The sequence below is a fragment of the Artemia sp. Qi Xiang Cuo genome, chromosome 8 (assembly GCF_049724085.1).
Source record: "Artemia sp. Qi Xiang Cuo chromosome 8, ASM4972408v1, whole genome shotgun sequence".
NCBI lineage: Eukaryota > Metazoa > Arthropoda > Branchiopoda > Anostraca > Artemiidae > Artemia > Artemia sp. Qi Xiang Cuo.
The window spans coordinates 31,617,261-31,642,268 of NC_142801.1; the positions used below are offsets into that span (position 1 = coordinate 31,617,261).

Consider the following 25,008-nt stretch of genomic DNA (forward strand, 5'->3'; position numbering starts at 1 on the left):
TCCAATGTGTTTTTGCTTAAAAACATATAAATATGTACTTTTAATTTCTTGGCTTTAGGAATTCCTTATTTGTTTGTTCTAAAAGTGGCCTTTACAAAACATGTAAAACAATATGTTGACTCTTTTTGCCACTGTAGTTAATTTCATCTCAAGTTAGTATCCTTAAATATAGCCATCAAGCCATCAAAAATTTTGAAGTAAGTGAAATAATCCCAGAATATGGGTAGCATATGCCACAATATAATATACTACAAACTAGGCCATATCCAGTAATTCTGTTTGCGGAGGGGATGTTTACAAGAAATGTACCTTGCACATCTTGTTTTTATGCATTTTTGTTACTTTTTCCCGACTCGGACGAAAATTTCGGGGAGGTGATTTAAACCCAGTAACACCCTCATTCTCTGTTTACGGCCTTGGCTACAAAACTATTGACAAAAATACAATTCTGCATACCGCAGCATTAAGCATACCGAAGTATTCCACCATGCTCAAAGCTGCTGCTTTAATTAGTTCTAAAAAATCCCAGACGACTGTGTTAGCCTTCCAGCCTCTTTCTTGAACCTTTGGGGAACATTTAATAATATAACCTAAAAATAAAATTTGTTTTGATGGAAATTTCACGATTCAATATTTCCAAAGCAAAAGCGTAAAAGGTTTGTTTTTCTCATTTTGAACTCAATAAGTAAATATAACTCCTACGTGGGTTCTTTACAAGAGTTTCACCCTTGCCAATTACTGTTTACTCCTGATTAATTAATAAAATATTTCCAAAAAAGATGTTTTTCGAAAACAAGTGAAGTGCCACGTTAAACCGAAAACGGGCAGAAAAAAGGCAAATAATCTTCCAAGCATAAAACTACCACACATCCCCATCAATAAATAAACGAAACCCAATACGAAGAGAACTAAAAACGAACCAAATTCACTATCAATGAGTAAATGAAACCCAAAACGAACAAAAATTACAATGAAAAAAAAAACGCCTTTTTGACAGCCTGGATGTACATATTTTCTTTTGAATTAGCCCAACATCCCTCTCAACTTTCCCTGGATGTTTCGACTTCATAGCATTAGCTACTATACTACCACTAGTAACAACTCACCGCAGTACCAAGCCACCTGAGGCCAACACTGCTACGTTTGCTCCTTCTCCATCCCAATCTATTCAATGCCTGCCTCTTTAAATCCTCCCAGGAAGTTCCCATTTTCTTTAAATGTTTCTTTATGACGTCCTCCCATCATAGACAAAAACGACCTGCTTTCTGTTTAGCCCTAGATGGTGGGCCAAAAAGGACAATCTTCTGCAATCTCTCATCCTTCATCCGCACAAGATGCCCTAGCCATCTCAACCTATCTTTCATTATAGGTCTAGAAAGCGGGATTGAACCATATTTTTCGTACAGTCTACTGTTTGAAATGCGGTCATTCAGCCGGGTACCCAGAACAATCCGTAGGCAATACCATTACCTGTTCCTGAGATACTGCAGATATATCATTTTGACAATCTTGATACGCTTAATGTCTTTTGATTTAGTTCAATATCCCTTTCAACTATCGCTGAAAGATTCAACTTAATATTCTAGTCGTTCCTGAGATATTGCAAATACGCCATTTTGCATATCTGGGTATCCTTAGTATCTTTCGGATTATTTCAATATAATCACTGATCATTCCCTGAAAGTTTCATCTTAATACTTTAAGTCGCTCCTGAGATATTGCGGATTCAATTCTTTTGACCATCGGGATACACAGTGACAACTTGACATTTTTCTCAAATTTTAGCAGTAGCCTACGCAAGCTTTATCAGCTCTCCCTGGTGCCTAGAAGTGGTCAAACTTTTTTTTTGCCGTGCGGATATAGAGATGAAAACCTATAACCAAGACGATTCCCGCTTTCACCCATATTGGTGAAAACCTCATAAATATTTGAATATGTCTTAATATTGGCCAATGAAGTTGCCAACATTTGCATTGGTCATCAGGGCGTTATTTTCAAGATAGTAGTGGAACACAAGTTAGTGATTTATTCGCTAGGGTATTCTTTGGGCCGCCAACATATGTACCCGGACCATGCGAGCTGATGTTGAAGTTGGAGGCCTGAGATTTTCCGTATTATTTGTAGTCAAAGACTTTTAGGGCTTCAGTATCAATGGCTTTCATTATCTATGTTCCACATCCGTGTTAATGTACTGATAGGATCATTGCTTCATAGGTTTGAATTTTGATACGGTGATTAATTTGAAGTTTGTTACTCTTTCTGCCTATACTGAGTGAAGGAAGATTTTTGGGGCAGTTGCACTCAAGTCGTACACCTCAAGTCGTGCACTCAAGGCAGTCTTACTCGTGAGACTGAGAGGTGCAGCACCGTTGGTGACTTTTGTGAGAACCTTTTGTCCTTTTACATCTTAATCAGCCAGTAGGTTTACATCATCCACATAATCAGTGAGAACCTGGCTGATTCCAGTTTGTTCTGGAATTTATGGTTTACAAAAAGTGTCTTAGAAGTATTATGTAAAAACACTTTTTTGGCAGCACTAATGGGTGAGATACTATTTGGTGTCGGTCACCTTTCTTGAATACTGGTATGACGGATCTTCTCCAATTATTTGGGACCATTTCTGATTCCTATATTCTACAGATAATGCCACAAAGACGAGCAATCAGTTTGGTACGGCCGCCTTTGAAAAATCTTGGCAGGTGTGTCATCTATCCCAGGTGTACTTTAACGTCTCAAGCTTTCAATAGCCACTATCGTTTTATAACTTATCTTTGTTCATTATCAGATCTTCCATTTGATCTCTAACGGGCTCTGCTACGGATCTCGTTGACTTATGTATCACTTCTCTAGTAGTATATAGAGTGTTGACGTATACAATTGTGAAGCTGCTGATTGCATGTTGTCCGTAAAGGTCTTCCAATATTGTTGCATACCTTTCCTTGCTGCCTGATGGCACAGCTTACGCAACTATTTAAGTTCTTCGGATTTTCTGTTCAAACTTTTTGTTTCTTGGCGATGATATTAACTAGATCTGACCAGATGACTTCAATGCTCTTCTCTTGAAGGGGAAGGTCTTTTGAAGAGAGACGTGCGAACTGATTTCATAAGTTGAGGTCGAATTGTTTTAAAACAGTGGGATCTTCAAGTTTTTCATACTTTGAAATGACAGGGATGATTTGTTTGATGTCTGGCTCTCAATTTTATATTTAGTTTCATTTTTACCATTTCATTGCCAGATACATATTTTGAGCCCCTATGCGCTCGTAGTTGTACTCTGTAGTCTAGCACTGACGATCACCATCTTGAAGATACTAGCAAGTAGTCAATCTGGGATTTGCAACTTCCATCTCCAATATGTCATGTGAAGCTATACTGCTGCTTATGTTGAAACCATGTTGAACCATGTTGAGATACCTCTTAAAACATCTGGTGAATAGCCTATATGGACTAATCAACCGTTCATTGGTGATAACTTCGTAGAATATCAGCATTAAAGTCATCACCAATTATCAACTATCTATTTGGGATACCTTTCATGGCATTCCCAAGATAAAAATTCATTTCTAATGTCATCGGAGGCTTTGCTTGCTGGTGCATATGCTGCAATGATAGTTATGGTGTTTAATTTTCTTCTGAAACGCAGTCTTCTGAGTCTCGGCAAAAGGTCTCTCATCCAAGGACAGCATTTAGGGTTTTCTGAGTGAGCTTGAAGCCCCTTTATTGATTTCTGATCTACCATTAAGATTTATAAAGGTAAATAGTTTCCATGGTTGATGGTAGATCTATCGGTTGTTTTTTGATTATTCTATTCATTTTATCCTCAGATAAACAGACAACGTCTAAATTGTATCCTAAAATTTCATCAACTACAAAAGTCTGAGTTTCCAGACACTTTATTGACCACATATTCCAGTATCCTATACAGAGGATATGCTGTCAATCACAAAAACTACCAACTTGCTTACACACGCTTGAAATCTTGCAATCACGCTTGAGGCATATCTTCGATATTTCAAGAACTGCTAGGGAAGGGTATTAAGCTGAAACATTCCAAAATTTTTGAGGGGGATGTTGAACTTAAAGGCAGTAGTATCCGAGTTGTTAATGGGCATAGATGTGAAATCTCATTAACGGCTAAGATTATTAAGTTGAAACTTACAGGACATGTCGACAGGGATGTTGAGCTAAATCAAAAGACACCATATATGTTCTGGTTGTCAAAATGATATGTCTCTAATATCTAAAGAATGGCTAAGGGTATTAAGTTGAAACTTTCGGAAAATGTTGAGGGGGTGTTGAACTTAATCAAAATACAAATATGTCCATCCCGATCGTCAAAAGTGCGCGTGTGCATTATATAAGGATCGGCTGACGGTATTTAGTTGAAACTCTTAGGGAAAGTTGCACTAAAGCAGAAGATGATATGTAAATCCAGCTCGATAAAATAATGTAAGAAATATATAAGGAACAGTTAAGAAAACTCAGTTGAAACATTCCGAGAATGCTGACTAGGATGCAATTAAATCTGATATTCCAGTCAAACTTAAAACTAACGAAAATTACTTCAAATAGGAGTTGGGTTACTGCCCCCCTTCCCATACCCTAATCGCAATAGTTTAAAGCCTATTAGGTCGTTTGCGCTTTACTGAAGACAAAATATACTACAAACATTTTTCTTATGTTTACAACATTGAAACCTATCAAAAAATGTCCATGAAATAAAATTTTGAATTCCTGAGGTTTCTCATCATTGATAACGTTACATATTAAATATTAAGTTTATTTCCATTGGTTTTTTCCAGATATCTTGTTTATTCTGGTGATTTTTTTTTGTAGTCGATGTTTTGAGCCACTAAAGAACACTATTCAAAACACATATAGTTTCAACCAAACGCAGCTGACGCAACAGGCTTTGAATCTTTTACGGTTACGAAAGGAGGAAGGGGGCAGAAGCCAAACTTCCGTTTGTAGTAATTTTTGTTCGTTTTAAGCTTGATTCGAATGTTCAAATCCATTTTTACTCGTTTTTAGATTTATATATCCTTCTATATCAGTATCTGCTACCTTTATGTTTCATGTGATCATTGATATAATATGGTTGAGGTGATATTTATTTTAATTTTTGTTTATTTTTGGTTTCATATATTTTTTAATAGTAATCTCTGATCGTTTTGAGTTTGAATTATCATAGGACATTACTTTTTCAGGTATTAAGCTTAATATAGCTCCTTAGTTTTCTTTGAAAATTTCTATTTAGGGAAGATTTTTTTTAAATTAGTGTGTAAAAATTGACAAAACCAGCCTAATGTACATCCCTTGCCCTATATGTTTTAGGGATCATTTCATTCCTGGAAGCATAGTTTTTGGAGCTTCCGACCATAGTATACAGAATTTGCTACAAACTTTTTTTTTATCGGATTTCTGTTGGGACTAGAGGGGGGGGGGTTCGCTAAAATTCACGACGGAGGGGGTGCCCTCCGATCACTTTTTCATTCTCAAAAAGGGTACTAAAACTTTTTAATTAAGTTTCTACAATGACTCCTTCCACAGGAAGAGGCCTGGTCAAAAGAAATAATAAATAAATACACATTGAAGCTATATTGTTTTTTACTTAGGCAGCTCTATTGTCTTGCCTATGATGTAGTATCAAGCTATCGAACTTTTTGTCCTCCGTTGATGGTTCGACGCGACTCAAACTGAAAGACAAGTAATTCAAGGTCTTGGTGACTTTTAAGGTGGGCGAAAAGTCCTGTATCAGAGGCGTTATAATTTATTATTTCTCATTCATTATTATTAGCATTGTTTTTAATTTTATAATTGTGAAAGATAAAAACTCAAAAGACATAAAAGTCATATTAAGTGCAATCGTTTTAAGTATTCCAATTATTTTAATTTCTGCATATTATATTATCCATAACTTCAACAAAATGATTTTAAATTTCTTTCTAAAAATAATATCTCAAATTACTTTCAACTGATCAATAACTTCATTTTTTATGGTCTAGAATTGCTTTTAAGATTGTCGGTATAAGAGTGACTGTGTATCACTGTGAGTAATTACTTTTCTTTAGCCTCCTTTTCATAGCTGTAATGCTGTCATATGGTACTATGCGTTCTAAGCAACATGCAGGGATTGTTAAGTGTTTTATTAATTACTTTTTTTCTTACTAAATTATTTTTCTTTTTCAAGTAATGTTGTGAAAAAGTAATAATTTGTCAAGACAGGTCAAACTTGTATGTTTATGAAGCACCATCCAAGAAGAACTGAAAATCAAATAAAAATAGCTCTTAATGACAACAATTTAATAAAGAAATAGCTCACAACAGAAATAAAAATAGCTTCCGCCATGCAATAGCATAACAAAATACTTTCTTTAGGGTTCAACCCATAAAAGTAAATGTTGAAAAAATATGAATAGAAAAAAAGTAAAACAAACAAACAAAAGCAGAATTGAGAAGAAGGGAGAGCAAAGACAGGAAAAATTTCGAAGAAGAAGATGAGGAATATCATACAGAAAAAAGACCACCACTTATCGATACTGTCACTTCTTTTGCGATGACGATAAATAAAAGCATCAGACAATGAAATATAAAAATAAGATCAGTGAAAAACAAAAACTTTAAAATAAATATTTCAAAGTAAAAAAGCAGAAGAATGCCTCTACAAACAAGATGTTGACTATTATCATACCTTCCAGACTTGTTCCATACTCCACCGGTCGTCCATTAAACTAGCCAGACCACAAGCCTGCAGCTTTGTATGGAGTAAGGCTGATTCAAATACCTGTCCCAGCAGTTAGAGAGAAAAAGCAGAAAGTTAGTATTACAAAGCCACCACCAAACTAAAAGCAATAAAAGATTCTAACAGAGGTGCCGCATATTTGGAGGGGGGCAAAAGTTCCACCAGTCTGCTAAAGAACTATGTCCGTAAGACTGTGGTACTAAGTGCCACGACTTAACCAATTTGACTGTATTTTAGCCCAATGTTATCAAAATACAGATCTAATTAGCATGAATTTCCAGCCAGTTGGTAAAAGCCATTGCCTCCCTCTCAAGTATCTAGCCTGTGACCTCCATAGATGCTAATGCCTGAAAAGTTTTAATGTCCAGCATTTAATATCTAAAGACAAATGTCTAAAGTCTAAAGTCTTTGAGCAAGCGATTGCAACAACGGATTTGTATCAATTCATCCTAAAAGTTATTCATTCCTTAACTACGAATTTTGAGAAGATAAGAAAAAAACTATTTGGAGTATAGCTGCAGATCTTTACGGATTAACTACAGGCTATGAACATTACTTGTATCATCTCAAAAATAAAATAAAATATTATTCACAATATAAATTGTAAAAAAAATTCATTTTTGGTGTTTGCATTGTTTCTTTTAGAATCCTTTGATATCACTGGACTTTTATCAGAAGAAAGTGCCAAAAATTACTACGATACATTTTTATCAGGTATGTACTAAAAAGGACTTTTTGTGCCCCTAAACCTCAAGAATCTTACTATTTGTTCCGATCCTTTCGTAGATTTTCCCTACAATCTCTATCTATCTGCTTTTCTTCTCAATCCTCTCCCCTCCCCTTCAAAAACAAACACGATTGAGTGGCCGAGGTGAATTTATAGTGTACAATGTCTTTATTTTCATAACTAAAAATGAAAGCCTTGTATGGACTCTTTAGTTTCAAGAAAAAATCTGAATTAATAATTGTTTATGTTTGAATGGAATACGAGTAGTGCGCAATCTTAAGGATGAGATAATAAAAGTCTATAGCATTTTATCTTTTTTTCAGTTGGATTCGAATAATAATTTAGTGAAAGGTTTGGTATAAAAAAAAATTTGAGAAGTCGACCCATCCCTCCCAAAACTAAATCTGTCACCATGCACATATTTTTGCTAAACTATGACAGGAACGAAATCACTACTTTGACTTTTTATCTAATTTTGTAAAAGTACTCAATAACTAAGTTTATTTACTTGATGTCTGAACTTACCAACTCTAGAAGTGCTTATTTCAAATTAAGCCACTCATTTCAACTTTGTAAACATGTCCTTGCCCAACCGCTCTTTTTTTGCAAACAAGAAGAGAATGCATCAAAAACTAGATAATCTACTAGAGATAGGCTATATATCGAGTTCTTTTCTGTATTTTCTTTTTCAATGTGCTAAAGGAATGAAAACTCGGGAAGCGCAAATGCTCCAATTATGAACTTGGAAGGAGTTGATTAATTTTTTATTTTCTTTTTCCAAAGAAACCAAGCCGTTCTTAGCGGTGGCCTCTCTTGGGAGTCTCAAAAATTATTCTTTTTCCACAACAATTATGTTTCTAACCCAGAATTCCTAATAAGAAAATCAGGTTTTCCAGTAGAGATACTAGAAAAATAGGAAAAACCTTATTGAACATGCATGAAATTGTCCGCTGGAGTAGAGATGCAGAAGAGAGGCTAATTAAGTTGATGGAGTTGGAAGTTCAACTTGTGGAAAAATTGGATAGGATTCATGCTCTGTAATAAAGCTGAAAACTACTGATTTTTCCATTCCAGCGAAAAATTCGAAAGGTAGGGGAAATGAATATCAACCGGTGATCCTGATAAACAGATTGCAATTGAGCTCTTAGATTAGAAATCCACTTAACCATAGACACCCACTGGGGAGGGCTAATGATATCACCAACTCCCTTTCATGGAAGGATTTCCTTTCAATATAAAAAAAAACATAATTAGAAATAAGCCTTTAGATGTGAGATGGAAAATCTTTTCTGCAACCTCTCACTCCTTTCAGAAAATTCTAGGTTCCAGGACCCCAAACACCCCAAAATAGAGCTAAAGTAGTACCTTGGATCTTAGGGAAAATGGAGAAAAAAGTAAGTGAATTATACGGAACACATTGAAAATTATGAGAAAAATCGTAAGAACTTCAACATTTTAAGGGACACGTTCCTGAAGGCCTTTCGCATACAGTCCTATTTATAATTGCTTATTTAAAACGATTTGTGTCTTAGCTTTTAAAATTGTACCCTTTGAGGTAAACTTTAAATAAAATAAAAGGGAAAATCCTTTTCTATGATTTGTTTTTACAATTTTGGATGATGATCATTAGCTTACTTAGCCTTACTCAATTGATTCTAAATCATGCTCATAAGGTCAAATTGATGGAGACAAATTCTCAACCCGGGAAATGTTCAGTCATTCATGAGGCTGGAAGGTCCGAGCTGTTTCTTGAGCAGAGAGAAGCTCTGATCTACGAATATGGCAGTAAAAATCGATTTTTATTTATTTAAGTTTCAAAGGAATAAATAATTGTTGAGGTACCGTTTTAATAGTCAACAAAATCCTACCTATAGTGCAAAAATTAATTGTTTGCCATGATAATAAGTTATCAAAAACATAGCAATCAAATCCGTCCAGACGCTGAAAATCTTTGTGTTCATGATTAAAATGACCGGAGATATAAGGCAGAGAAAAAAAGAGAAAATTGTCCTGGATTTTCTTTCTTTTAATCATTATGGTAAAAGTAGGCAAGTTCCGGCAACCACAAGCAATTTGCGTATCTTTGACTACCCCATGACTCACCTCCAGGGTTGTCAAACCCTGACAAAGCGTGACACTGGTTGAGATAAAATGAATAGAGAATAAACGAAGGTAGACAATAAATTTATTATCATTATACTTTAGAATGGCATATATCTAAGGATTGGTCACGGTAAACAGAACCTTGAGGCCAGGACCAAACCGAAATGGTAGGAGAATGGCAAATATGATCACTTTTTTAAATTTACTCAAGCATCCGATCAGTAAGTCAAGGATCTTTTCTATAAATTTCACGCCGCAAGAAAATCAATTAATGAGAGATTAGAGTACATAGAAGGTTAAAAATTATAAACTCTGACGGAAAAACCACAAAATTTATAAGATTCTGATAACATAGAACTGTCTTCACTATTAAATAACATTTTAATAGTTTACATATTAGAATACGTTGTAATTTGTCATGCCACAACAGATGGACTTTTCGTTAAAAGAAATGAAGACACGATAACACAAAACTTGACAAAAATTTACCAAAACTTAACATAAAACATCCCCTTCAATTACCACAGCATGATTCTGAAAACAGGGAATCATTGACGTCTATTTCTTACAAAAATTTCTTCTAAAATACTCAAAATGAAGAAAATAGTACAATTACTACGTAGAAAGTAATGATAATATTGACAACCGTAACGATACACGAATATATGTTTTAATATTGAACCCTTTATGAAAATATATACTTTATCCTAAGTTTTTCTCCTACACTATATTAAAAGTCTCTTATTTCGATATCTCTGAGGCCAAAAAAATCTCTTTTTACTTCAATATCAATGTTTTACCAACTAAATTTTGGACTAAGTACTATAGGGACAATAAGACAAATTGTTTTTGCAAGATAAGCAAGCATATTCTTGCGAATGTCGAAACTAGTTGAAAAACCCTGGCATGTGGTGAGCACAAAAAATGTCAATTAAAGCAGCACTAAAATCTAAAATAGCTTTTTTATATCTTAACAACAGCAAAGCCTTAACGAAAGATACCACTTCGTTATCCTGTACTCAGAGAAATTGCTCTCAAACATTGCCGAGGTAACAATGAGTAAGTAAATTATGACCCATCCTTTTAATGCTTTCAAGTATGTGACGAAATAAAAAAGCATTTTTTTTAAAACTGAAAGTAAGGCGCTACATTAAAATTAAAACGAACAGAGATTATTCCGTATATGAAAGGGGGTATCCCCTCCTCAACGCCCCGCTCTTTACGCTAAACTTTTGTATTACTTAAAATGTAGAGTTGTAAAAAAGAGTCAAATTTTAGCGTAAAGAGCGAGGCATTGAGGACGGAACAACCCTTATAATCCCTGTTCGTTTTAAGTTTTAATATCGCTCCTTACTTTCAGTTAAAAAACTTGTTTTTTTTATTTAATTTCTGAACGTTTTTCAACTAATGAAGGTTCAAATTTGGCTCACCGTACATGAATAATTAAAACAAAATTGTCATATTAATTTTGACAAAGTTTTCCCCGTGTAAACTTTTCTCTGGCATTGAAGTATTTAGAAGGGAGTAACCCCCCTCAAATTCGTAATAATTTCTGTTCATTTCAAGTTTTTATGTTGCTCCTCACTTTCAGTTGAAAAACACTGTTCTTTTTATTTAATTTCTGATCTTTTTTAAATAATGCCGGGAAATCTGCCTCCTCCTCCATGGAAAATTCCTTCCCCTCACGGTAAATACCTCCATGTAAATTTCTTCCGATATAAAATATCCCCCCGCCAGACAATTCCATTCTTAGTTGAAAATTACCCTCGGAAAATTTCTTGCTGAAAACTTTTTCTTAGCCAGCCCACTTTCATTTGAAAAATACTTTTATTTCTGATTGTTTTTAAAATCATACTGAAGATTCCCTCTCCATGGAAAACTCCTCCCAGGAATAATCCCCCCGCCCCCTAGTAGAAAGGTGCTCACGCTGAAAATTCCCGGTGAAGAATTTTTGCCGTGGAAAATCTCCCACCTGCGGAAAGATACTCTAGACAATTTCAACCCTGTAAATATTTCCCCCAGGCAATTCCCCTTAATATCTCCACATGTAAAACTTAGTTGGCAAAGAGAAAGTAAGACAAATAAAAGTAATTTCGTATAGGAAACCTGGTAAATTCCCCCATCATAAAATTTCAGTTGGAAAGTTCACCCTCCGGGAACTTACCTCCCCACGGAAAATTATTCCCGAAAGAAATCCCCCTTGCCGAAATTTCTCCCCCTCCCCCCAAAATGTCTGTATACTTCCTAATGAGAAACACTACACATAAACAATGACCAAATTCCATGACTAAAAAACCTTTCCCCAGGGGCTGTGGGGGCTATATTTACTTCAAAGACATAGTTACTGGACTTTTCAGCTATGTTGAACAAAATGGCTATCCCAGAATTTTGATCTGATGACTTTTAGGGAAAAAGGCGAGTGGGAGGGAGGCCAGTTGCCCTCCAATCTTTTTGGTCACTTACAAAAGGCACTAGAAATATAATTTCCTTTTGAATGAGTCGTTTCTCAATATTCTAGGACTATTGGTTCAATGCGACCATCCCTGGGGAAAAAAAAAGAAACAACTAACAAACAAAAGCGCATCCGTGATCTTTCTTCTGGCAAAAAATACAAAATTCCACATTTTTGCAGATGGGAGATTGAAAATTTTACATTAGGGTTCTCGGATGCACTGAATATGATGGTATGATTTTCATTAACATTCCTTTACTTTTAAGGGGTGTTTCTCTTTTTCGAAATTCAGGGAAGTTTTCTCAGGCTTTTAGCTTTTGATGGGTAACACTAAACTTAATGAATCTTATATATTTAAAACCAAAATAATAAGCTTTTTTTTATATATCTATTGATAGCAAAATTCTGTTTTTTAGAGTTTCGGTTACTATTGAGTCGCATCGCTCCTTACTTACGGTTCGTTACCAGGAACTGTTTGAAACATTTTTTGATATTTTTCATTGACCCCTTGCAAATTATTTTAAACTACCCGAAAATATTTTGATTATCTATAAATTTTGTTTATGTTCTTTGTTGAATTTATTGCAGTGGTACCATTACGCAAAATTTACAGGGAGGGGGCACAGCACATTCTTCAATATCTAGGGGGCAAATTTGTCTTTTTTCCAATGAAATTACAAAAAAGGCGGCCTTTCAATGAAAATATCCCCCTCGGAGAGTTATTTTTCAAAGTCCCGAGAAGAGACCTAGGAGGCACAGGCCCCCTACGCCCAAGTGACGCCACAAATGTATTGCCTGGCGGTCGGGGCACTAATTTTCATTTCATTAGAGGATGGATTCAACAATTTTCAAATCTATCGGGTTGTAGCATACTAGCATGAGGTATATACAGATTTCAAGGGATCTCCAAAACTTTTCTGATAAGGTTGAATCTTTTAAACCAGAATCCGAAATTCCTTTTTCTCTGTGGCGACGCTGACTAAATCCAAGGCGAAAAAAAAAGTTATTTTGGACATTCACCGGTGGATGTCAACAGTCACCAAATTCGGGCATTCATGGTAACATCATAGAATGAGTGTCAACCAAACATTTTTTTTTTCTTTATGTGTGGAAAGCTGGGCGCATGATTTTTTACTTCCAACGTAAATTCAACTGAAGCTTAGTTTGGAACAATTTCCTGAATGCTAGATGTATGATTTCTTTTTTTGAAGCCCGATCTGAAGCAAGGCCTACAGTAACACAGCATTATCTGGATATGCTTCAAAATCTTTTGCTGAAGAACGTCAGCATTTTTCTGGGTTCAATGCGGTACAATGTCATCAATCTAAAAATTAAATGCATAAAAAGAAAGTGCAAAACGAAAACTTCCAAATATAAAAGCGCTTCCCTGGAAAACAATCCATTTAAAGTTTATCTGCAGATGTTCCATGTTTTAAAAGAATCTACTTAAAATTCCAGAAGCGTAAGCAAAAATAGGATTTTTTTTTTATTTCAAAAAGTGTCACGTAATTCATGGAACAAATTAAGGAGGGTGGATGAATATAAGTCTACTAAATAAGTGGTCAGACTCTGCAGATAAAACAACGGTACAGATCATGTTATTCCTACTTTATAATTTATATATATATATATATATATATATATATATATATATATATATATATATATATATATATATATATATATATATATATATATATATATATATATATATATATATATATATATATATATATATATATATATATATATATATATATATATATATGTATATATATATATATATATATATATATATATATATATATATATATATATATACATATATAAAAAAATATATATATGAATATAAGTCTGCTTATATTCACAACCCTGTTTGTAAGAACATTTCCTCATTTTAGTTTTTATTTGCGGTTTATTTCCTCCAGTGAATACAACTAAATATTTAAGATATATATATATATATATATATATATATATATATATATATATATATATATATATATATATATATATATATATATATATATATATATATATATATATATATATATATATATATATATATATATATATATATATATATATATATATATATATATATATATATATATGTTTTTTATGTTAGTTAAGAAATACCAACAAACAAGTAACAGCGAGACATAGTACATTATGAAATATACGTGGGACTACGGGAAGCTCCTATAATCTTTTTGGAGGGCTTAAGGAGACAAATTTTCTTAAGGACTTGAAAATTAACATTTTGAATAAACATTTTAAAAGAGGTAACATGAAATGGGACACGTGAAATCCTTATTTTTGGAAATCATTTAATCTAATTTTAAAAATGTGCTTATTCTATCGCACGAAAATATATAGTTTTACTTTAAGTTAATTTTTTTAATCTAACTTAAAAAAGGAAAAATATAGTTTTCATCAGCTAAGGGGAATAGACCTTCAACTTTTTACCAGGGGTAGAAACATGATGTATTATGCAGGTAAACATATCAACGGTATCTTTAACTGTATTTGGATATTCTTTTTTTTGCTTCTTACGAAAATACGCTAAGGATAAAGAAGTGATAAATCGTCCTACTGTGGCCATTCTTTAGCATTAAATTTTAGCTGAGCTCATTGCCTAAAACTTAATCATGCCCCACCCCTTTCTCCCAAAAATTTAAAAAAATCCAAAATTTGTGTCAAAACGAGTTAAAACTTCTGTCTAGACTTTTTTTTTCAGCATTGACAAACTAGAAAACTCTTGGTCCTTGCCTGTCTCTAAAAAGAAATTTCGATGGCACTAAAACGCAAAACGCCTAATACCAAACAAGTACTTTATTATTGTCGCGGCAATTTTCATGTTTACTTGAGTTCCAAAAGCTTGTGTCTGTCCAATTTACAGCAATTCAATATTGATTAGAAGTCAGTTTTGTAGAAAAAACATCAGAAAGTATGAATTATTTATTTGCGATTCAATAGTCTTCATTCTCAAAATAATACATCTTCAGTTTTATATACATTACAATTCTTGATGCTATGTGAATAATTGGCTTTGTTATTATATAATTCAACCTTCATTGCTAGTTGAATTAGAAGCAAAGCTGTATTATAGGTTAGCACAGGATATTGCCCCAATTTAGAAACTTAGGAACTTACCCATAGTTTATAGTTTACCCATAGTTCCAATTTAGGAACTTACCCATAGTTTCTCTTATACAACGGTTTTCACTCTTAGAAATACAATATCCTACTTTAAGATTTGGCGCTGCCACCAGCCTAGTGATTAAAGCGGGAAAAAACTAGCGGCACACATTATAAAAAAGAAAACCCTAGATTCTGACAATTTAATAAAATAAAAAAAACATAGGCCTGATTTCAACTCCTTATTTAAGGTCTTTGTTCGAGATAATGAGCCTCAATTAGAAGTTCGAAATTTTCAATAAGATGCTACATTTTGGGGCCCATTGTAAGATTATTTTGATATTTTGATTAAATATAGTTTATCAAAGTGGGTAAAAGTAGGCAATCAGCATAGATAGGTGATATATTTGTTTTTCTAGCTGGGAGTAATATTTTATCATCTACCGACGGGTTTCTAAGAGAAGAGAGATCCGACGGGAAAGAAAAGATCAATACCTGCAAATCATGAACTAATTTTTCCATCATTGATGAATCTGGTAAAGTAGGTGGCATCGTGTGTCTTGGCACAGGCCACATTTCTGAGTCCGACGGAGCAATGGGTAGGGGTGCACGTGCTGTTTGCACTGCTTGGACATCCGCCATAATATACCTACGAATATAACTATTAACAAATGATCACGGGTTGTATCTATATAGTATCCACATTAAGGCTTTTTTCTTCTTATCTAGTAACCCAAACAGGCTTCTGAAAACCGTTTATTTCTTTCTCAGATCTTAACCGCTCAGTTTTCTGTTTGTGGGTGGAGACATGCGAATTTTCGGAAAAAGCGCAAACTCCGGCCTTACTCTTTTCGGAAACCTTTCCTGCGCCGGCTAACACTCCCTAGGCTAAGTAAATCTAAAGAATTTCCATAGGAAAAGGAGAGAAGGATAAATGAAGAAAAAACTAAATCGCGGAGAAAGTTGAAAACAGACTTAAAATTTGTAGCGTCCAAACTAAAAAAGAGAATAGAAAAACGCAAAGAAAGGAGATAGTCTCAGTTATCGCAGAAAAGGCTTACCCAAATTCTAATTTCTACAAGAAATTACCCAATGTAGCCAAAGTAATAAAATAGATAAAAGATAAAACAGAATCCAATCTAACACGACATAAAAGTAAAATAAATGGCAAATGTTTCCATTCCATAGCAGAGTAGGCTACAACTCTGATGTGAAATTTCTTTTAGATGCTCCGCGGACGTTTTTCCGTTTTTTTAGGGAAAAACTATATTGTTTGAAAACAGCTTGAACGGTTAGAAGTCCCAAAATTCCATTAAAAAAAAATTATTATTTGTTTGTATTTTTGTTTTTTCTTTATCGAGAAAAATATTTTCTGTCTGACAGTGGTTCAAAAGATGTATGCATTATAATATTTAGACTTACCATTCAATATAATTTTAAATTAAAAGAGTTTGTCAAAGATTCTTCTGATACATTTTTATTCCAAATTGTGTATAATTGGTGAGTTTGAAGTTAATAAAAGCTATATATTTAGAATACACAAGAAATTCAATTTTACCGATAAACTAAATTTAAAATAGAAATAAAAAATTACGAAGATTCTCGATTTGAATTCCGGACTAGGAAATTTATTGACTATATACCCGTCGAATACAAATTTAGCCTGTTTTCATTTTATTGCGCCCAGCGAATTATAAAAAAATAGGGGCAGACATTAGTTTCAACATTGAAAAAGCCTTTTGATATATCCAAAATCAATGCATATTATGTTAGAGGTCCCACTGAATTTGTTATTTTTTGCGTTTTTTTCTAAAGAAAAAAAATAATAAAAAACAAATTCCAGACATCCAAACTCGAAATATTCAAAACAAGCTATTGTCCATACAGAATCGTTTTTTAATAAAAAAAAAATATTAAAAAGAAAGAGAAAATCCTGGCTCTAAAACGCTCTAAAATTGAGTGTTTCTAAAAAAACTTACTTTCACAATAAAATATGCCGATCCTGTTTCGTGTTTTGTCCGCTTAGTCCCGAAAAAAAAAAATTATGTTTGTATTCTTTTTCTTCTAGTCAGCAAGTTTTCTGGTACCGACTTCGTTAATTTTGAAAATGATTAATTCTGATAAAATAACAGTTCAGAGTTGCCAATTAACATCAATATGCATTACAACATATATTGAAAAAGGATACACACTGATAAACTCGCTATATAGAAAAACAAAAAAGTTAAAATCAAAATTACTTTTAGGGAAATTTCGGAACTTTAAGTACATACAGGGAATAAAACTAAATAAGAATTCAACAGTCTATGTAAGGTCTTTTCGTCTTTGTGGTAGTCTATGAAAGTTGCAATGTGCTTTTAAAATAAACTAAATTGTTGTGTGTAATTACGCATTATCTAGATATCAAAAGCTAGTGTTTTTCAATCAATAGCATAAAAAAAGTTGATGGTGTAAACACGTTCCCGCGCAATCGATACGTTAGTTAGTTCATAAGTATAATATTTAGTTGCAAGCCCCTCTGGCTTAGGCTCAGGTAGCCAAAATTCTGGGGGAGGGCAGTAAGGAAGATTTTTTGCTTGGGGCAGGGAGATGTTTAAAATTGCACTCTATTCTCAAAAATTAAGTTTCGAAACATATTTAATACCAACCGTCTATATGCATCAATACGTTATATCTCACAGTCATATTAAGATAATATCCTCTGTAATAGTACAAATATAAAAATATAGTTCATAACAGTTTTAGATTGTACGTATTGTTGATAAATGTACCTTTTTAAAATTAGAATTTAAAAAAGGTGATTTTATTTTCAAAACTATATTATTACTTTTATGAGATAAATGCTGCACTCGTTTCATGTTATTTGAAACAGAACCAGAGAGCTAGACTGCGCAAATTGTTTTGAGCTGGAAAGCGTAAATACAATTACGGGACCAGAAAGAGCATTAGGGGTACAAAATTTGAGCCCTTTATCTTTCCTGATCCTCAAAACCTCTCCTAAAATTCATGAATCATATATTAAATAAAGATGCAGATCCTGATGATTGAATGGCTACTAGAAGACCTTCCCCGTAGTCACCCTCCGCTTCCCTGAGTGTGGACTATCTCAAAATAAAATCCTGGCTAGACTCTACGTTGACAAGGTTAGTGTTAGTGTTTTCGGTTGGTCTAACATGTAATAAGTTAGTTGCTAAAATTATTCTTGTGTAATATTAATACTGTCAAAAAGGAAGATTAGATTCAACAAACAGCTAGCAAAATAGTTTTACACATTACACTTGATTCTATTCCTTCATGATTCTTCTTCCACTTTTTATCTCTCAGCTCTGCCTATCCAAAAATATATTTTTATGCCTTCATAAATTACTGTAATTGCAATATGAATTGGTTTATACCACCAACAACTAATTTAAATTAGACCAAGTTATTTTTGATGAGTTTCATGAAGCACAGCATGGTGATTTACAAAAACAATCTAAAATTAAGTGCATATTTGTAACGTTACAGGATTATTTGATAATGTTTCTTACTTGTGAATTTATTCAAACGGGCAAATCAGAAAAAATATAACTTATCCGTAATCCGTTCGTAATCGTAATCCGTATTGGTAGTCCGTATCAAGTTCGTAATCCGTATCAATTTCTTCTAATTTCTGTAATTCAGTGAAAGATTTCACAATAAAATCACATTTTCATTCTGTTTCTAAGAAAAGTGAGGGAAAAACAATCAATTTCTAACCTTAGGCTACCTACTGTTCCTAGTGTTGATGGCTCCTGGGGAAAATTAATTTCAGCTCCCCCTCCTGACTCAAATATAAGCAAAAAAAGCCCCCCACCCTTTGAACTGCTCTGCTCTGAAAGCGAGCTGAACTCTAACTTTGGCTAGTTAAAATTGGTTTAAATATTTACCTTTCTTATTTATTAATTTTCAGAAACTTTCTAAAAAGAAGTTTTTCGAAGAAAAGTAATGAGCCATAATAGAACTTAAGGCAAACAGAAATAAAGTTCTATAATAATTCAAACTTAAATCGACCAGAAATTACTATCAAAGAATAAATGAAACGCAAAACGAAAAAAATAAACTAAATAACTACATCAATCATAAATGTATTGGATATTGAAATCGATAAATAAATAAACCCTAAAACGATTAGACATTAGAATGAATTCTCCAGCCAAGCTTAAAACGAACAGAAATTACTGTAAACGGGAGCATGACTTCTTTCCCCTGCCCCCTAATCGTAAACGTTCTAAAGTCTATTGTATCATTTGCTTTTTATTAAAAACTGCTTAAATTTTTCAGAGAGTTGATGAACAATAAAATATAAAATAAAATAACTATAATAATCAAGGTGACAGGAAAGAACTAATGAAAATAACCTGAATATTTAACATGTAATGATATTAAATCCTGAAAATCTCAGCAGTTTAACATTCAACATTTTATTTAAAACAGTTTTTTTTTATATTACATATATATATATGCACATTTTTAATATATTTGGTTTTTAGTAAAGCCCAAATAACGCAATATACTTTAGAAGGTTTACGGTTAGGGAGTAGCCAAACTTCTTTTTGTAGTAACCTAATTTTTTTTCGGTATTTTTATTGAAAAACACTCCTTTTTTGGCGTTTTTATAGGAAAAAAATCGACAAAAAGGAAATTATCCCTATATTTAAATAAGACATTTTGCCTACCCCCCTCCAAAAAATAAAAAATTTGTGATTTGGCACCCATAATCAAAACGTATTAGATATATTATACAAATTTTCTAAGGAATTTTGCCTATGTGCATATAAAACAATTGACTAAGTTTGCCGCAATGGATTCACTGGGTGTATACTCATAGAACCCTTGATAAATATACCTTTCTAATAATACCTTTTCTGGGAGTTAAAATATTCCTCTCTCCAGGTGTATCCTTTTCCTTTACCTTTATTTCACTTCTTTCTCGTGTCTCAGATAGGACTAAAAATCCCCACGGACGGGCTGAGCTTTCCCGTGGGGGTCGCGCATTCGCACAAAAAAAATTGTGGGCTGGACAAAACAGCCGATTACACTTCAAACAACCCCCTTCATTGGGCCTACTCGCTAAAAAGAAACTAATAACTGCTCTGGTGGATATGAATGGGTTTAAAAACCGCAAATTTGTGGATTTCTTTTTAACCATTTGCAAAATAGCGGGGAGGAGCAAAATGAAGAAGGATGTGTAGATCTGAAGTTCGTAAGAAATAATACCCAGTTTGGCGGGTTTTCGTTTGATTAGTCCGTCACAACAATTTATTTACGGCTACAAATTGCAGCGTTGTTTTTTTTCTCTCTTCTTCACAATCATAAAACAATTCACCAAATAAAAATTTTAAATACGAAGCGGTAACTGATTTAGTTGGTATTTGGCACTCGATACCTGTTATATTACATAACTTGGGTATTATGAGATGAACATCTAACTTCATACGAACAACAAAAGGCTTAAAAAGGGCACTCCACCCCCCCCCCCCCACGTACTCAAGGTTATTTATCTTTATTTTAATGTAAAAAGGACAACGAAAACGACATCTTATTGTTTGAAATGGTTAAGTGGAAAATTGGTAAAAACTAGAAAATAAGCTAAAGAAAATTGTAGCACCAAACGGCTTAAGAGGGAGTAGCTTTTCTTTTAAGGTATATTTTTTTTTTTATCAGACGCACAAATTGTTAATGTTTGATTTCACGGACGAAAACTTTGCAAATTTCGAAAATTAGTTTTGCTTATTTATTGTTAGGAATCGACGTGGTCACACTGACAAAAGTGTGATACTTCTCTAAAAACTTTATAATTTTGAAACAACCAAAAAAATATCTTAGAAAATCTTGGTTTTCAGGTATGATTATGCCGGGGTTAAGCTTATTCCCACTGTAAAATTCCACCAGCGGAAAATTCTCCCTGGGTAGGCTAAATTCCCTGGAAATTTCCCACCACGGAAAAATCCTCCTGGATATTTCCACTCGTGGAAAATCTCCCCCTTGAAAATTTCCCTTGACAATTCCCCCCTGGATAATTCTTCCCAAATGTAAAATTGAGCAGCCAAAGGACAGATAAAAAGACAAATAAAATAAGACAAATATTATATGACAAATAAAAAGAACAAAGAAAAGTGTGCAATTGTACATCAGTTATTATGAAGGAGCGGTGGTGCGTCATTGGGAGTGTGGGGGGAGAGACGCCTAAAATATCGCATTTCAACGCCCAAATTACCTAAATCTCAATAAGCCTTCACATAAATGCAGGAAGGGGTATGATTAGGGGGCATGGGTGCCCATATGCTGAATTCTTAGGGGGGGGCTTACCTGGTCTAACCGGCACTTCCAATGCTGTATAATAGAAATCCCAAAAGAAAAATATAAAATATGAGGCGGCGTCATTCAACCAGGGAAGGGGCTGGCGCCCCCTTATGGGCGTCCTTGGTAGGGAAATGGTAGGAATTAATCTCTCAGACTAAGACTGAATTAAATCACTTGAGAGGGGTACCTCCTTCTTATGGCAGAAAATGTTTATGACGTTTTTTCAAAGTTTCAGTTAAATAAACTAACTTGACTCATGTTTCATAAAGGTATATACAATGATGAGTAAGTCCGCATCTAATATTATAAGGGAGGGATAGTATATATATGTATATATATATATATATATATATATATATATATATATATATATATATATATATATATATATATATATATATATATATATATATATATATATATATATATATATATATATATATATATATATATATATATATATATATATATATATATATATATATATATATATATATATATATATATATATATATATATATATATATATATATATATATATATACTACTACTACTACTAACAACTCATCGCAGCACCAAGCCGCCTGAGGCCAACACAGCTACGCACGCTCCTCCTCCACCCCAATCTATTCAAAGCCTCCCTATTTACACCCGTCCACGAAGTTCCCATTTCCTTTAAATATTTCTTTATGACGTCCTCCCAACCCAGACGGGGACGACCTGCTTTCCGTTTAGCCCTAGATGGTTGGCCGAAAAGAACAATCTTCGGCAATCTGTCATCCTTCATCCGAACAACATGCCCTAACCACCTCAACCTTTCTTTCATTATAGACCTAGAAAGCGGTATTGAACCACATTTTTCGTATAGCCTATTGTTTGAAATACGGTCAGTCAGCTGGGTACCCAGAACAATCCGTAGGCAATTTTTCTGGAAAACATCTAGCAAATCTTCATCCGCTTTTTGGAGCGTCCATGTTTCAGAGCCATATTTGACCACTGTCATCACTGTAGCTTCTAATATTCTAATCTTGGTTTGCAGACTTATCTTCCTATTCTTCCAGACTTTTTTTAACTGTGAAAAAACACCCTGAGCCTTGGCTATTCTATTTTTAACAGTTAAAAAAAGTCTGGAAGAATAGGAAGATAAGTCTACCAACCAAGATTAGAATCTTAGAAGCTACAGTGATGACAGTGGTCAAATATGGCTCTGAAGCATGGACGCTCCGAAAAGCGGATGAAGATTTGCTGGATGTTTTCCAGAGAAATTGCTTAAGGATTGTTCTGGGTACCCGGCTGACTGACCGTATTTCAAACAATAGGCTATACGAAAAATGTGGTTCAATACCGCTTTCTAGGTCTTTAATGAAAGAAAGGTTGAGGTGGTTAGGGCATGTTGTTCGGATGAAGGATGACAGATTGCCGAAGATTGTTCTTTTCGGCCAACCATCTAGGGCTAAACGGAAAGCAGGTCGTCCCCGTCTGGGTTGGGAGGACGTCATAAAGAAAGATTTAAAGGAAATGGGAACTTCGTGGGCGGGTGTAAAAAGGGAGGCTTTGAATAGATTGGGGTGGAGGAGGAGTGTGCGTAGCTGTGTTGGCCTCAGGCGGCTTGGTGCTGCGATGAGTTGTTAGTAGTAGTAGTAGATATATATATATATATATATATATATATATATATATATATATATATATATATATATATATATATATATATATATATATATATATATATATATATATATATATATATATATATATATATATATAATATATATATATATATATATACATATATATACTATCCCTCCCTTATAATATTAGATGCGGACTTACTCATCATTGTATATACCTTTATGAAACATGAGTCAAGTTAGTTTATTTAACTGAAACTTTGAAAAAAACGTCAGAAACATTTTCTGCCATAAGAAGGGAGGTACCCCTCTCAAGTGATTTAATTCAGTCTTAGTCTGAGAGATTAATTCCTACCATTTCCCCTACCAAGGACGCCCATAAGGGGGGCGCCAGCCCCCTTCCCCTGGTTGAATGACGCCGCCTCATATTTTATACTTTTGTTTTGGGATTTCTATTATACAGCATTGGAAGTGCCGATTAGACCAGGTAAGCCCCCCCCCCTAAAATTCAGCATATGGGCACCCATGCCCCCTAATCATACCCCTTCCTGCATTTATGTGAAGGCTTATTGAGATTTAGGTAATTTGGGCGTTGAAATGCGATATTTTAGGCGTCTCTCCCCCCACACTCCCAATGACGCACCACCGCTCCTTCATAATAACTGATGTACAATTGCACACTTTTCTTTGTTCTTTTTATTTGTCATATAATATTTGTCTTATTTTATTTGTCTTTTTATCTGTCCTTTGGCTGCTCAATTTTACATTTGGGAAGAATTATCCAGGGGGAATTGTCAAGGGAAATTTTCAAGGGGAGATTTTCCACGAGTGGAAATATCCAGGAGGATTTTTCCGTGGTGGGAAATTTCCAGGGAATTTAGCCTACCCAGGGAGAATTTTCCGCTGGTGGAATTTTACAGTGGGAATAAGCTTAACCCCGGCATAATCATACCTGAAAACCAAGATTTTCTAAGATATTTTTTTGGTTGTTTCAAAATTATAAAGTTTTTAGAGAAGTATCACACTTTTGTCAGTGTGACCACGTCGATTCCTAACAATAAATAAGCAAAACTAATTTTCGAAATTTGCAAAGTTTTCGTCCGTGAAATAAAACATTAACAATTTGTGCTTCTGATAAAAAAAAAAATATACCTTAAAAGAAAAGCTACTCCCTCTTAAGCCGTTTGGTGCTACAATTTTCTTTAGCTTATTTTCTAGTTTTTACCAATTTTCCACTTAACCATTTCAAACAATAAGATGTCGTTTTCGTTGTCCTTTTTACATTAAAATAAAGATAAATAACCTTGAGTACGTGGGGGGGGGGGGGGTGGAGTGCCCTTTTAAGCCTTTTGTTGTTCGTATGAAGTTAGATGTTCATCTCATAATACCCAAGTTATGTAATATAACAGGTATCGAGTGCCAAATACCAACTAAATCAGTTACCGCTTCGTATTTAAAATTTTTATTTGGTGAATTGTTTTATGATTGTGAAGAAGAGAGAAAAAAACAACGCTGCAATTTGTAGCCGTAAATAAATTGTTGTGACGGACTAATCAAACGAAAACCCGCCAAACTGGGTATTATTTCTTACGAACTTCAGATCTACACATCCTTCTTCATTTTGCTCCTCCCCGCTATTTTGCAAATGGTTAAAAAGAAATCCACAAATTTGCGGTTTTTAAACCCATTCATATCCACCAGAGCAGTTATTAGTTTCTTTTTAGCGAGTAGGCCCAATGAAGGGGGTTGTTTGAAGTGTAATCGGCTGTTTTGTCCAGCCCACAATTTTTTTTTGTGCGAATGCGCGACCCCCACGGGAAAGCTCAGCCCGTCCGTGGGGATTTTTAGTCCTATCTGAGACACGAGAAAGAAGTGAAATAAAGGTAAA

The 25,008-nt window shown here is 34.0% G+C and overlaps 1 protein-coding gene across 1 annotated transcript in view; it reads right to left on the minus strand.

Annotated features, from left to right (window-relative positions):
- Positions 1-25,008, minus strand: part of dati (zinc finger protein datilografo) — a 264,856-nt gene that overhangs the window by 140,782 nt on the left and 99,066 nt on the right. The window contains exon 2 of the mRNA XM_089093362.1: positions 15,661-15,814. Within this exon, the coding sequence (XP_088949488.1) occupies positions 15,661-15,807 (147 nt within the window). The 5' untranslated portion in view covers positions 15,808-15,814. The remainder of the gene's footprint in view (positions 1-15,660; positions 15,815-25,008) is intronic.